This window comes from Ursus arctos, unplaced genomic scaffold, assembly GCF_023065955.2.
Source record: "Ursus arctos isolate Adak ecotype North America unplaced genomic scaffold, UrsArc2.0 scaffold_21, whole genome shotgun sequence".
Lineage (NCBI taxonomy): Eukaryota > Metazoa > Chordata > Mammalia > Carnivora > Ursidae > Ursus > Ursus arctos.
In genome coordinates, this window is record NW_026622886.1 from 50684467 (window position 1) to 50699047 (window position 14581).

Genomic DNA, 14581 nt, shown 5'->3' on the forward strand with positions numbered 1-14581 from the left:
GATTGTTACCTTTGCTGTGCAGAAGCTTTCTATCTTGATGAAATCCCAATAGTTCATTTTTGCTTTTGTGTCCTTCCCTTGCCTCTGGAGACATGTCTAGTAAGAAGTTGCTATGGCTATGGCCGAGGTCTAAGAGGTTGTTGCCTGTGTTCTCCTCTAGGATTCTAATGCTTTCCTGTCTCACATTTAGGTCTTTCATCCATTTGAATTTATTTTTGTATATGGTGTAAGAAAATGGTCAGTTTTGTTCTTCTGCCCTTTGCTGTCTGGTTTTCCCAACACCATTTGTTGAAGAGACTATCTTTTTCCATTGGATATTCTTTCCTGCTTTGTCGAAGATTAGCTGACCATAGAGTTGTGGGTTCATTTCTGGGTTTTCCATTCTGTTCCATTGATCTGTGTCTGTTTTTGTGCCAGTATCATACTGTCTTGATTACTGCAGCTTTGTAATATAGCTTGAAGTCCAGAATTGTGATGCCTCCTGCTGTGCTTTTCTTTTTCAGGATTGCTTTGGCTTATTGGGGTCTTTTCTGGTTCCATACAAATTTTAGGATTGTTTGTTCTAATTCTGTGAAAATTGCTGGTGTTATTTTGATTGGGATTGTGTTGAATGTGTAGATTGCTTTGGGTAATACAGGCATTTCAACAATATTTGTTCTTCTAATACATAAGCATGGAATGCTTTTCCATTTCTTTGGGTCCTCTTCAATTTCTTTCATCAGCATTTCATAGTTTTCAGAGTACAGGTCTTTTACCTCTTTGGTTAAATTTATTCGTAAGTCTCTTATGGTTTTTGGTGCAATTGTAAATGGGACTGATTTCTTAATTTCTCTTTGGTGTATAGAATTGCAAGAGATATCTGTACATTGATTTGTATCCTGCGACTTTGCTGAATTCATGTATCAGTTCTAGCAATTTTTTGGTGGCGTCTTTCAGGTTTTCTACATAGAGTATCATCTCATCTGTGAGCAGTGAAAATTTGACTCCTTCCTTGGATGCCTTTTATTTCTTTTGCTGTCTGATTTTTGAGGCTAGCACTTTCAGTACTATGTTAAACCACAATGGTGAGAGTGGACATTCCTATTTTGTTCGTGACTATAGGGGAAAAACTTCCCCATCGAGGATTGTATTAACTGTGGGTTTTCATAGATGGCCTGTATGATGATGAGGTATGTTCCTTCTATACCTACTTTGTGGAGGCTTTTTATCAAGAGTGGATGCTGTACTATGTCAAATGCTTTTTCTGCATCTGTTGAGATGATTATATAGTTTTTATCCTTTCTTTTATTAATGTGGTGTATCACATTGATTGATTTGAGAATATTGAACCACCCTTGCAACTCAGGAATAAATCCCACTTGATCATGGTGCATGATTCTTTTAATGTACTGCTGGATTAGATTTGCTAGTATATCATTGAGAATTTTTGTATCCATGCTCATCAGGGTTATCAGGAGGCCTATAATTCTCCTTTTTAGTGGGGTCTTTGTCAGGTTTTGGAATCAAGGTAATGCTGGCCTCCTAGAATGAGTTTGGAAGTTTTTCTTCCATTTCTGTTCTTTGTAACACTTTGAAAAGACTAGGCATTCACTTTTCTTTAAATGTTTGGTAGAATTTTCCTGGAAAGCCATCCAGCCCTGGACTTCCATTTGTTGGGAGATTTTTGAATACTGATTCAATCTCTTTGCTGGTTATTGGTCTGTTCAAATTTTCTACTTCTTCCTGTTTCGGTTTTGGTTGTTTATATGTTTCTAGGAATTTATCCATTTCTTCCAGATTGTCAAACTTGGTGACATATAATTTTTCATAACATTCTCTTATAATTGTTTGTGTTTCTGAGGTGTTGGTTATGATCTCTTCCCTTTCACTCATGATTTTACTTATTTGGGTCCTTTTTCTTTTCTTTTTGATAAGTCTGTCTTGGGGTTTATTAATTTTATTAATTCTTTCAAAGAGCCAGCTTATAGCTTTACTGATCTATTCTACTGTTTTTTTTTGTTTCTATATTGTTTATTTCTGCTCTAATTTTATTATTTCCCTTCTTCTGCTGTCTTTAGGCTTTATTTGCTGATCCTTTTCTAGCTCCTTTAGGTATCAGGTTAAGTTGTGTATTTGAAACTTTTCTTGCTTCTCAAGATAGGCCTGTATTGCTATATACGTCCCTCTTATGACTGCTTTTGTTGCATCCCAAAGCTTTGGGCTTGTCATGTTTTCATTTTCATTTGTTGGCATGTATTTTTTTTATTTCTCCTTTAATTTCTTGGATCTCCATGTATTTGTGGTCTTTCCAATTTTTTGTTGTGGTAGACTTCAAGTTTCATAACATTACATGGTATGATCCAAGTCTTTTTGTACTTGTTGAGGCCTGATTGTGACCTAGTATGTGATCTCTTCTGGAGAATGTCCCTTGTGCACTCACAAAGAATGTGTGTTCTGCTGTTTTAGGATGAAATGTTCTGAATGTATCTGTTAAGTCCATCTGGTCCAGTGTGTACATTCAAAGTCATTGTTTCCTTGTTGATTTTCTGCTTAGATGATGTGTTCATTGCTTTAAGTGGGGTGTTAAAGTCCTCTACTATTATTCTATTGTTATTGGTGCGTTTCTTTATGTTTGTTATTAATTGATTTATATATTTGGGTGGTCCCAAGTTGGAGGCATAAATACTTACAATTGTTAGATATTCTTGTTGTACAGACCCCTTTATTATGATATACAAAGACTTTTGTTACAGTCTTCATTTTAACATCAAGTTTGTCCAATATAAATATGGCTACTCTGGCTTTCTTTTGACATCTGTTATCATGATAGATGGTTCTCCATCCCCTCACTTTCAATCTGCAGGTGACTCTAGGTCAAAAATTAGTCTCTTGTAGGTAGCATATAGATGGGTCTTGTTTTTTATCTGTTCTGATACCCGATTGGAGTATTTAGTCCATTACATTCAGAGTGATTATTGATAAAGATGAGTTTATGCCATTGTTTTACCTATAAAGTTGTTGTTTCTGGAGATTTTCTCTGTTCCTGTCTAGTCTTTGTTGCTTTTGGTCTTTCTTTCCCACTCAAAGAGTCCCTTTTAATATATCTTGCAGGGGTGGTTTAGTTGTTATGAACTCCTTTAGTTTTTGTTTGTCTAGGAAACTATCTCTCCTTCTATTCTGAATGATAGTTTTGCTGGATAATGTATTCTTGGCTGCATATTTTCCCTCTTCAGCACATTGAATATATCATGCCACTGCCTTCTGGCCTACCAACTGTCTGTGGAGAGATCTGCTGCTAATGTTATTTGTCTTCCTTTGTAGGTTAGGGTTTTCATTTCCTTTGCTGCTTTCAGGATTCTTTCCTTATCTCTGTATTTTGCAAGTTTTACTACAGTATATCTTGGTGTTGGCCTGCTTTTCTTGATTTTGATGGGAGTTCTCTGTGCTTCCTGGATTTGGATGTCTTTTTCCTCACCCCATAGGGAAGTTCTCAGCTGCAATTTGCTCAAATAAAACTTCTGTCACATTTTCCCTGTTTTTTTTTTTTTTTCCTGGGACTCCTATAAGAATGTTATCATGCTTTATGGAGTCATTGAATTCCCTGGTGGGAATTCATTGGTGGTCCTATATTTTTCTTTCCCTTTTCTTTTTAGCTTCATAATAATGTTCGAAATAATGTTCCATAATTTTATATTCTATATCACTTATTTGTTTCTCCACTTCTTCCATCCTTATTGTCATTACATCCAGTTGGTTTTGCATCTTAGTTATAGCATTTTTTATTTCAGCCTGGCTGGTTTTTAGGGCTTTTATCTCTGCATTAAAGGACTTCCTGGTGTCTCCTATGTTTCTCTTTTGCCTAGCTAGTATTCTTCTGATTGTTGTTTTAGATTCTGATTCAGGCATATTACTTATATCTGTTTTGATTAGATCCCTTGCTGTGACCTCTTCTTGTTCTTCCTTTTGGATGAATTCCTTTGTCATGGCATTTTATCTAGGTTTCTCTTTTCTGAGTGTTAATAAAGCCTGTTGTATTCCTGCTCCCGAGAGTAATGGCTATATTAAGAAGAGGTCACATACTGTCCAGGGCCTGATGCTTCAGGGAGTGTTTCTGGGGTGTGCTATGTGCAGTCTGTTGTTATGTTTTGGGTGCTATTTCCTGCAGGTCAGTCGTCTGCAAAGTTTCTCCTTGCTTGCAGTGGGGAGTGTTTGGACCTTGTCCACTGTGTGGTGAGTTTTAACTAGGTGTGCTTTGGTCTGCTTGATAAAAGAAGCTAGATTCTATTTTCCCTAGTCCTGAACTTTCAGCACTCTATGGTTAGTAGACTTGGTGCGTGCAAGGGTTTTGTGCTGGTCTTCTGGAGGAGTGCCCCACTGCTGCTCTGAGTCTTGGGCACACTTGCAAAGGGAAGGGCTTTGGAGCTTGTATGTAAGTGACTCAAGTCTCCACTGTGGGGTGCTGTGCTGCTCACTGAAGTCTAGCTGTGCTTATGGGCAGTGGTTGGGTGGGGGAATGGCATCATCCAGCTCTCTTTTCCCCAGAGAGGGGAGTCCACACCCACTGCTTTCAATGATGTCTTCACAGAAGAGCAAAAAAATCTCTCTTCATTTGTCCCAAATTTCTCTCAGATCCCTGCCTTCATCTTCCCTGTGTCTAAGCCATCTGCCACCTGACAGCACAGTGCTCCTGTGTTTTATCTTAGGCATGCTGGCTGGGTTTCAAAACTCCAAATTTTAGGGACCTGGCACTGATCCTTTGAGGGAGGGTGTTGCTGGGCTGTGGCCGGTGGCAGTTTGTCTCAGGACAGTCACACGAATGCACAGGGGCTTGGAATTTATGGTAAAGTGCAGCAGAGAGCTGGCATCCAGGGTTGTGCACTCAGCAGGTGTCTCTGCTCCTATGCTAATGAATGACACAGGGCAATGGAACCCATTGGCCCTTTTGTTCTGAAAGGCAGTGCCCCCTTTCCAAAATGCACTCCAAGAAGGAGAACTGTCTCTCTCAGCGCGACCCAGGGGATCCTCAGACCACAGTGTCTGCTCCCGGGGCTCTACCCTTCTTCACGGAGAACCTCTATGCTACCAGGCTCCACCCCGGTGATGGCACGGACTTCTAAAACTTCAGACTTTGAGTTCCACTGCTTGTAAAAGCTTGCAGTGATCATCCCCTCTCATTTTTCCTGTCAGCAACTTTTGGGATGTGTTTTTCTTGTGCAGTGCCCTGGACCCTGCTCTCTCTCTCTCTTTCTCTTCTCTCCCTCTCTGTCTTTCTCTCCATCATTAGGGCTCCCTCCGCTGTCTAGCTCTAGTGATTCTTTTCTCCCCCAAATCAGTCTCTGCACCTTCTACCATCCATTTTCTCTGTCCTCAGATTGATTTTCTGGGTGTTCAGAATGATTTGATATTTAATTAGCTGTGTTCAAGGGATGAGGCAAGCATAAGGTCCACCTACTACTATGCCATCTTAACTCTCCAAGCCAAATTCACAATTTGGGTATCCAAAATATATGTTTACTTTGGGGAACATGAATCTCTGCCCTCTTTGGGTTAGTATATTTATTAATGTGGTCATCTTTGGATTATGTATGGTCTACTACATAGTCTAATTGTTAAAACATTCAATACTGGCGAATTGTTGTGGTATATTACCAGGGAGGGACATAAACGAGCTGGTGACATGTATCAGGTATTTGAGAAATGTGATGTAAATAATACCTGTGAGGACAGTGGGATGGGATGATGTAGTGGTTAATTTTATATGTTGGTTGGTTGGACCATGATGCCTAGATATTTGGTGAAACATTATTTTGGATGTTCTGTGAACGTGTTTTTTGGAAGATATTAACAATTAAATTAGTAGACTTTGATTAAAACAGATTATCCTCCATAATGTGGGTGGATTTCATCCAGCCACTTGAAGGCTTTAATAGAACAAAGACTGACCTCTCTGAGCAAGAAGGAATGGTGCTAGAAGACTGCCTTTGGACTTGAACTGCAACTCTACCCTGAGTCTCCAGCTTGCTAGCTTACCCTTTAAAATTTGGACTTACCATACCTGCACAATTTGTGAGCCAATTCCTTATAATCAATCCCTCTCTTTATATACACATTCTATTGCTTCTGTTTCTCTGGAGAACCCTAATGCACATGGTATGGAAAACAGACCCTAGTATGGCACTCAGTAATTTCCACCTCCTGCTGTCCATGCCTTTGTGTAGTTCCCTCTCTTTTGGTACAGAAAGAACCATGTACTTGATTCTAACCAATAGATTTGAAAAATATAATGGGACTGTTACTCCTTTGATTTGATTGTGTTATATAACAAAAGTAATGGGATGCCACTCTCATGATCATGTTACATCATATTAGACTCCATCTTAGCAGGCTGAAGCAAAATATTCTCCTGCTGGCCTTTAAGAAAGAAGCTGGTATGACATGAACTGCTTATGGAGAGGGCCAAAATGGCAGGGAACTGCAGGTAGCCTCCAGGAGCTGAGGGCCTCAGGCTATACCAGCAGGAACAGAATTCTGCCAATGACCACAGATACTTAAGAGGAGGACTTGAATCTCCAGGAGAGAATGCAGCCTGGCTGATGCCTCGATTGCAGCCATATGGGACTTTAAGCAGAGGGCCGGCTAAGCTGTGTCCAGATGCTGACCCACAGAAACTGTGAGATAATGTGTGCTGTTTTAAGTTAAAAAAAGTTGTGGTAAACAAAGACTTTACTGGCAACATGGCATCATTAAAATCATATCTCTCAGTACTCAGTCTTAATGTTAATGGCTTAAATGCTCCCATAAAACACCACAGGGTGGCAGATTGGATAAAAAGAAATGACCCATCCATTTGCTGTCTACAAGAGACTCATTTCGAACCCAAAGATGCATTCAGACTGAGAGTAAGGGGATGGAGTACCATCTTTCATGCAAATGGACCTCAAAAGAAAGCTGGGGTAGCAATTCTCATATCAGATAAATTGGATTTTAAACTACAGACTATAATTAGAGATGCAGAAGGGCACTATATTATTCTTAAGGAAGTATTCAACAAGTGGCTATGACAATTATAAATATATATGCCCCCAACAGGGGAGCAGCAAGATACACAAGCCAACTCTTAACCAGAATAAAGAGACATATAAATAAAAATACATTAATAGTAGGGGACCTCAACACTCCACTATCAGAAATAGACAGAACACCCTGGCAAAAACTAAGCAAAGAATCAAAGGCTTTGAATGCCATACTCGACGAGTTGGACCTCATAGATATATATAGAACACTACACCCCAGAACCAAAGTATACTCAGTCTATTCTAATGCCCATGGAACATTCTCAAGAATAGACCATGTTCTGGACGCAAAACAGATCTCAACCAATACCAAAAGATTGAAATTATTCCCTGCATATTCTCAGACCACAATGCTTTGAAATTGGAACTCAACCACAAGGAAAAATTTGGAAGAAACTCAAACACTTGGAGACTAAGAACCATCCTGCTCAGGAATGACTCGATAAACCAGGAAATCAAAAATCAAATTAAACAATTTATGGAGCCCAATGAGAATGAACATACAACAGTCCAAAACCTATGGGATACTGCAAAGGCAGTCCTAAGGGGGAAATACATAGCCATCCAAGCCTCACTCAAAAGAATACAAAAATCTAAAATGCAGTTTTTATATTCTCACCTCAAGAAGCTGGAACAGCAACAGAGGGACAGGCCTAATCCACACACGAGGAAGCAGTTGACCAAAATTAGAGCTGAAATCAATCAAACAGAAACCAGATGTACAGTAGAGCAGATCAACAGGACTTTGAGAGAATCAATAAAATTGACAGACCACTGGCAAGACTTATCCAAAAGAAAAGAGAAAGGAACCAGATTATTAAAATTATGAATGAAAAAGGAGAGGTCACAATGAACACCACTGAAATTGGAAGGATTATTAGAAATTTTTATCAACAGCTATATGCCAATAAACTAAGCAATCTGGAAAAGATGGAATCCTTCCTGGAAACCTATAAACTACCAAGATTGAAACAGGAAGAAGTTGATTTCTTAAACAGGCCAATTAATTATGAAGAAATTGAGTCAGTGATAAACAACCTTCCAAATAACAAAACTCCAGGCCCGGACGGTTTTCCTGGGGACTTCTAGCAAACATTCAAAGAAGAAATAATACCTATTCTCCTAAAGCTATTTCAAAAAATAGAAACAGAAGGAAAGCTACCAAACTCATTCTATAAGGCCAATATTACCTTGATCCCCAAACCAGGCAAAGACCCCCTCAAAAAGGAGAATCACGGACCGATTTCCCTAATGAATATGGATGCCAAAATCCTCAACCAGATACTTGCTAATAGAATCCAACAGTACATTAAAAGGATTATCCATCACGATCAAGTGGGATTCATACCTGGGATGCAAGCGTGGTTCAATATTCGCAAATCGATGAGTGTGATACATCATATCAACAAGAAAAGAGTCAAGAACCATATGATCCTCTCAATCGATGCCGAAAAAGCATTTGACAAAATACAGCATCCTTTCCTGATTAAAACCCTTCAGAGTGTAGGAATAGAAGGTACATTTCTCAATCTCATAAAAGCCATCTATGAAAAGCCTACTGCAAATATTATTCTCAATGGGGAAAAGCTGGAAGCCTTTCCCTTAAGATCAGGAACATGACAAGGATGCCCACTCTCACCACTATTATTCAACATAGTACTAGAAGTCCTTGCAACAGCAATCAGAAGACAAAAAGGGATCAAAGGTATTCAAATCGGCAAAGAAGAAGTCAAAATCTCTCATCGCAGATGACATGATACTCTATATGGAAAACCCAAAAGAAGCCACTCCCAAACTATTAGAAGTTATAGAGCAATTCAGTAACGTGGCGGGATACAAAATCAATGCTCAGAAATCAGTTGCATTTCTATACACGAATAACGAGACTGAAGAAAGAGAAATTAGGGAATCCATCCCATTTACAATAGCACCAAAAACCATACGTTACCTTGGAATTAACTTAACCAGAGACGTAAAGGACCTATATTCTAGAAACTATAAATCACTCTTGAAAGACATTGAGGAAGACACAAAAAGATGGAAAGATATTCCATGCTCATGGATCGGAAGAATTAACATAGTTAAAATGTCCATGCTACCCAGAGCAATCCACACTTTCAATGCTATCCCGATCAAAACTGAGGACATTTTTCAAAGAGCTGGAACAAATAGTCCTTAAATTTGTATGGAAACAGAAAAGGCCCTGAATCTCCAAGGAACTGCTGAAAAGGAAAAACAAAGCTGGGGGCATCACAATGCCGGATTTCGAGCTGTACTACAAAGCTGTGATCACAAAGACAGCATGGTACTTGCACAAAAACAGACACATAGACTAATGGAACAGAATAGAGAACCCAGAAATGGACCCTCGGCTCTTTGGGCAACTAATATTTGATAAAGCAGGAAAAAACATCCGGTGGGAAAAAGACAGTCTCTTCAATAAATGGTGCTGGGAAAATTGGACAGCTACATGCAAAGAATGAAATATGACCACTCTCTCACACCATACACAAAGATAAACTCCAAATGGATGAAAGACCTCGATGTGAGACAGGAATCCATCAAAATTCTAGAGGAGAACATAGGCAGCAACATCTACGACATCGGCCAAAGCAACCTTTTTCATGACACATCTCCAAAGGCAAGAGAAACAAAAGATAAAATGAATTTATGGGACTTCATCAAGATAAGAAGCTTCTGCACAGCCAAGGAAACAGTCAGAAAAACTAAGAGGCAGCCCACGGAATGGGAGAATATATTTGCAAATGACACTACAGATAAAGGACTGGTATCCAAGATCTACAAAGAACTTCTCAAACTCAATACATGAGAAACAAATAAAGAAATCAAAAAATGGGCAGAAGATATGAACAGACACTTTTCCAATGAAGACATACAAATGGCTAACAGACACATGAAAAAATGTTCAAAATCATTAGCCATCAAGGAAATTCAAATCAAAACCACACTGAGATACCACCTTACGCCAGTTAGAATGGCAAAAATAGACAAGGCAAGAAACAACAATTGTTGGAGAGGATGTGGAGAAAGGGGATCCCTCCTACATTGTTGGTGGGAATGCAAGTTGGTACAGCCACTCTGGAAAACAGTGTGGAGGTCCCTTAAAAAGTTAAAAATTGAGCTCCCCTATGATCCAGCCATTGCACTACTGGGTGTTTACCCCAAAGATACAGACGTAGTGAAGAGAAGGGCCCTATGCACCCCAATGTTCATAGCAGCAATGTCCACAATAGCTAAATCGTGGAAGGAGCTGAGATGCCCTTCAACAGATCACTGCATTAAGAAGTTGTGGTCCATATATACCATGGAATATTACTCAGCTATCAGAAAGAACGAGTTCTCAACATTTGCTACAACATGGATGGCACTGGGGGAGAGAATGCTAAGTGAAATAAGTCAAGCAGAGAAAGACAACTATCATGTGATTTCTCTCATCTATGGAACATAAGAACTAGGATGATCGGTAGGGGAAGAAAGGGATAAAGAAAGGGGAGGTAATCAGAAAGGGGAATGAAGTATGAGAGACTATGGATTATGAGAAACAAACTGAGGGCCTCAGAGGGGAGGGGTTGGGGGAATGGGATAGACCGGTGATGGGTAATAAGGAGGGCACGTATTGCATGGTGCACTGGGTGTTATACACAACTAATGAATCATCGAGCCTTACATCGGAAACCGGGGATGTACTGTATGGTGACTAACATAATATAATAAAAAATCATTAAAAAAAATAAAACCTATAAAAGCTCAAGAGGAAAAGTATATAGGTTGCTAGGAAAACTCATTTTTACATGGAAGGAAATAAAGCACCTGAACAATGAAAAAAAAAAGTTGTGGTAATTTGTTAGGCAGCAAGAGAAAACTAATACAGATGCTATTGCTAAGTGCTGTTGGCACTCTAGAAAAAAAATAAGACCTTATGTTGGGTTCAGTGGGAGAATCATAATAAGGGCTTGTTGGTTTCTGAGAGACAAGGCCAAACTATCTTCACTGGAGACTTACACACCTTTTGAAAAAGAACTCTGGTATGCTAATGGGCTTTGGTAGATAAAGAGTATATGACCATGGGATAGCAAGTGGTCATGCTTCTGCGATCACCAATCAAGAGCTGGGTTTGGACAGACCAACCACATTTTGATGTTGAGGAGGCCTGATAGCAATCCATCATAAGGTGCAAGTGCTGCATCTCGGGTTGAGCAAGAGCCTCTCTTACACCAGGGGGGCAGGGAGGACTATATGACACTCATGTGATGCACTTAACTGTCATTAATCAGGAGGGGTCATCTGATCATATGGCAGGAATACAGAAGGAAGGGGTGGACAAATATTTTTTCTCTCTTTCATTTAACCTATTTCATTCCACTTGTGGTTTCACCATTTGAAGTACCCAATAAGGTACTTCATAGCAATCTTGAACTATGTTCTTTTCCCCACCTTACTACTGACACATATAAAATCTAATTTAATTACGTCTTAGCAAAGAGAATCACTAATCACTAATACAACATTAATAAAATTTATTTAAAATAAGTAATTATAATATAATTAACACCAAATTATCAACATTAATATTATATTAATGAATTTATATTAACATATTAAATTTATATTAATATAAATATAATTGCCTAGACAAGCTTCTCCATGGCTTTGGTAAGACCATGGGACCTTTGTATTACCTGAGTTGGGGCTAAGGTGACAATGGCAGAGGCTATCTTTAGCTCAGTGGAAAAGGTGCATGCAGTAAAATTTAACTCTATTTGAAATACAGTTGGTAAGTAAAAGTAGACACAGTCTTTGACTTAATGGAGTTTAGTATTTAGTGAAGGACAGACCCTAGCGTCTAGAGAAGGAGAAATCAATTAATAAAATAATAAGAACAAATATGTCATATGGTCAGGGGATTATTCATTCTCAAAGTTAGATGAAAAAGATGAAAATATCATTATCTTCACCTGTACCTTTATTTTTATCTATCCTCAGCAAACTGAATATGTCCTTTAATTGCTCTTTTAGCTTGCTAATCTGACTTAAGAACCAAGCTTTGCTTAGTCCACAGTTCAGAATTCCCACAAATCTTTCTTTCACATTTTATATTAAAAAACATTTTTCTCCATGCGGTGATTTCCAGTGCACAGACTATGAATAGGATTGGGGGAATGAAGGTTCATTCCCCTCATGCAATTTTTAGTGTAAGAAAAGACTCATTAATTCTTTATCTTTGGCACCAGGACTGCTGCTCCATATGGCCTAGTTTTTAGTCTTATAAATCAGCATGGGACAGTACCCCCAAATATCACTGGGATTTCTTGCCTGTTTTCGAGCTACCTTGCTCCCCTACCTTATTCCTTCCTGAAATCAGAAGGGACGAGGAAAGTTAAAAGATTTATCTGAATTGGTAGTAGTAAAAGCCTGGCTGCAACCTGGACTTTCTGATTCCTGGAACAACATATGTCTTTCTGGAGCATCAGATAAACAGAAAATTATGATAGAAGAAGGAGGTAGTGGAGAGAAGGCACTAAGTTGAAAGGCAAAAACTGAACACTTAAAAATTATTCTTTATTCATTGGTTCATTTTGTAAGCTTTTGTGATTGAGCTTGGATTTTTTGTACCCAGAAAAGCCATTATAGTGAATAACTTGGGTAACAGAACAGAATGCAAGTATAAGCTGTCACTTACATTTTATCTGTCCCATTAATCTTTTTAAGCCTGATCAGCTGACATTCCAAATATGGAAACAAATGCACACAGACATACACAGAGACACACAGATGTGAAATTCTACTTAGAAAAAGGTTGGGCTTTTATAAAAAGAACTTGTACAACTTTTAAGCCTATGATATTAGAGGAAAATTTTAGCCTATATTTACATCTCCCTGAAAAGTGGGAGAGATCGAATAATGAGTTTTATCCAATAGAGTGATCGTAGGGCCATTCCTGTAGACATAGATCATCCTCACTGATGTTCCTGGGAAATTCAGGACTCAGATCAGGACATATCAGTGAAAGAGGGGTAGCTGAGTACTAACATGGTGGTAAATTCATACTGTCTAATTTCTTGGTTCTGCAAGTAATAACAGGTATATTGTTATAAGTATTTACTGCATATTTATTCCCATGTATTTCTGGGAATAGATTGAGCTAAAAAATTAATGTGTGCATCAGTAGTGGGCACTGGGTGTAACAGAATGGGGTTGTGATATATGTAAAACTATGAACAATACACAGTTAGGGAAAAATAAAATGGAGATCAGAAATTCTTTTGTAATTTGTCATTCTGCCCTCACTAGTCCTTTAGTTTTTTGAGATAAATGCAACCCTTTTGATCATGTCTTTGAAAGCTTGTACCACTTGCTTGTTCCTCAGAGTATAAATGAAGGGGTTCATCACTGGGGCAACTGAGGTGGTAAGCACTGACACCACCTTATTAATAGCAACCCCTTCTTTTGCATGAGGTTTGATATAGATAAAGATGCAGCTTCCATAAGTGATAGAAACCACAATTATATGGGAAGAACACGTAGAAAAAGCCTTTTTCCTTTGCTGGGCAGAAGGGAATCTGAGAATGGTCCTGACGATGTGTGTATAGGACAGAATTACACACACCAGGGTGAAAACGAGTGTCAGCACAGCCAGGACCAAGACAAATCGCTCTATAAGCTCTGTGTCTGAGCAGGTAATCTTCAGGATGGGAGCAGCATCACAGCCAAAGTGATCTATGACATTGGAGTCACAAAACTTGAGCTGAAAGCCCATGCCAAATGGCGGGATGACGATGATTAGAGCAATCACGTAACATCCAATAAGGAACTTGATGCAGACCCCGTTGTTCATGATGGTCATGTAATGCAGGGGTTTGCAGATGGCCACATAGCGGTCATAGGACATGGCTGTCAGGAGAAAAAATTCAGTCGCCCCCAGGACGATAACAAAAAATAATTGAGTGGCACATGCATTGTAGGTAACGGTATTGTCCCCAGATGCCATTGTGTAGAGGAATCTAGGAATGCAGACAGTTGTAAATGACACTTCCAAGATGGAGAAATTCCGGAGGAAAAAATACATGGGTGTTTTAAGGTGGGAATCCACCAAGGTGAGAGCGATGATGGTCAGGTTCCCTACCACACTCAACAAGTAGGTTAGGAACAGAAAAATAAAAAGCAGAATCTGTAGATTTGGGTCATCTGTTAGTCCCACCAGGATGAATGTTGTTATTGCTGTATAATTTTTCATCACCGATTCCTGAGTATGGCCTCGTCTGTGTGTAAAAATAAGAGACAAATCAGATCAGAGAGAGAGAGACTGTCAGCACGTTAGCAGTGGGTGGAGGTGAAAATGTTAGCTAAGCCAAGATTTTATTTTATTTGTCACATGTTAATCAGGAATGTTATTGGTGTGGTAGCTGATTGATAATCAATAATGCTACTGACTCCCAGGGTTGAGCATTATATTGGATACCAGCTGGAAGGCTCTTATTATAAAAGATTTTTAGTACTATCTTGATGTA

The 14581-nt window shown here is 39.0% G+C and overlaps 1 protein-coding gene across 1 annotated transcript; it reads right to left on the bottom strand.

Moving 5' to 3' along the window:
- Positions 1 to 13368: 13368 nt before the first annotated feature.
- On the bottom strand, positions 13369 to 14307 carry LOC113255930 (olfactory receptor 6C2-like). Its single transcript, XM_026499637.2, has one exon. The coding sequence runs from the start codon at positions 14305 to 14307 to the stop codon at positions 13369 to 13371; it is 939 nt and encodes a 312-aa protein (XP_026355422.2).
- Positions 14308 to 14581: the final 274 nt, after the last annotated feature.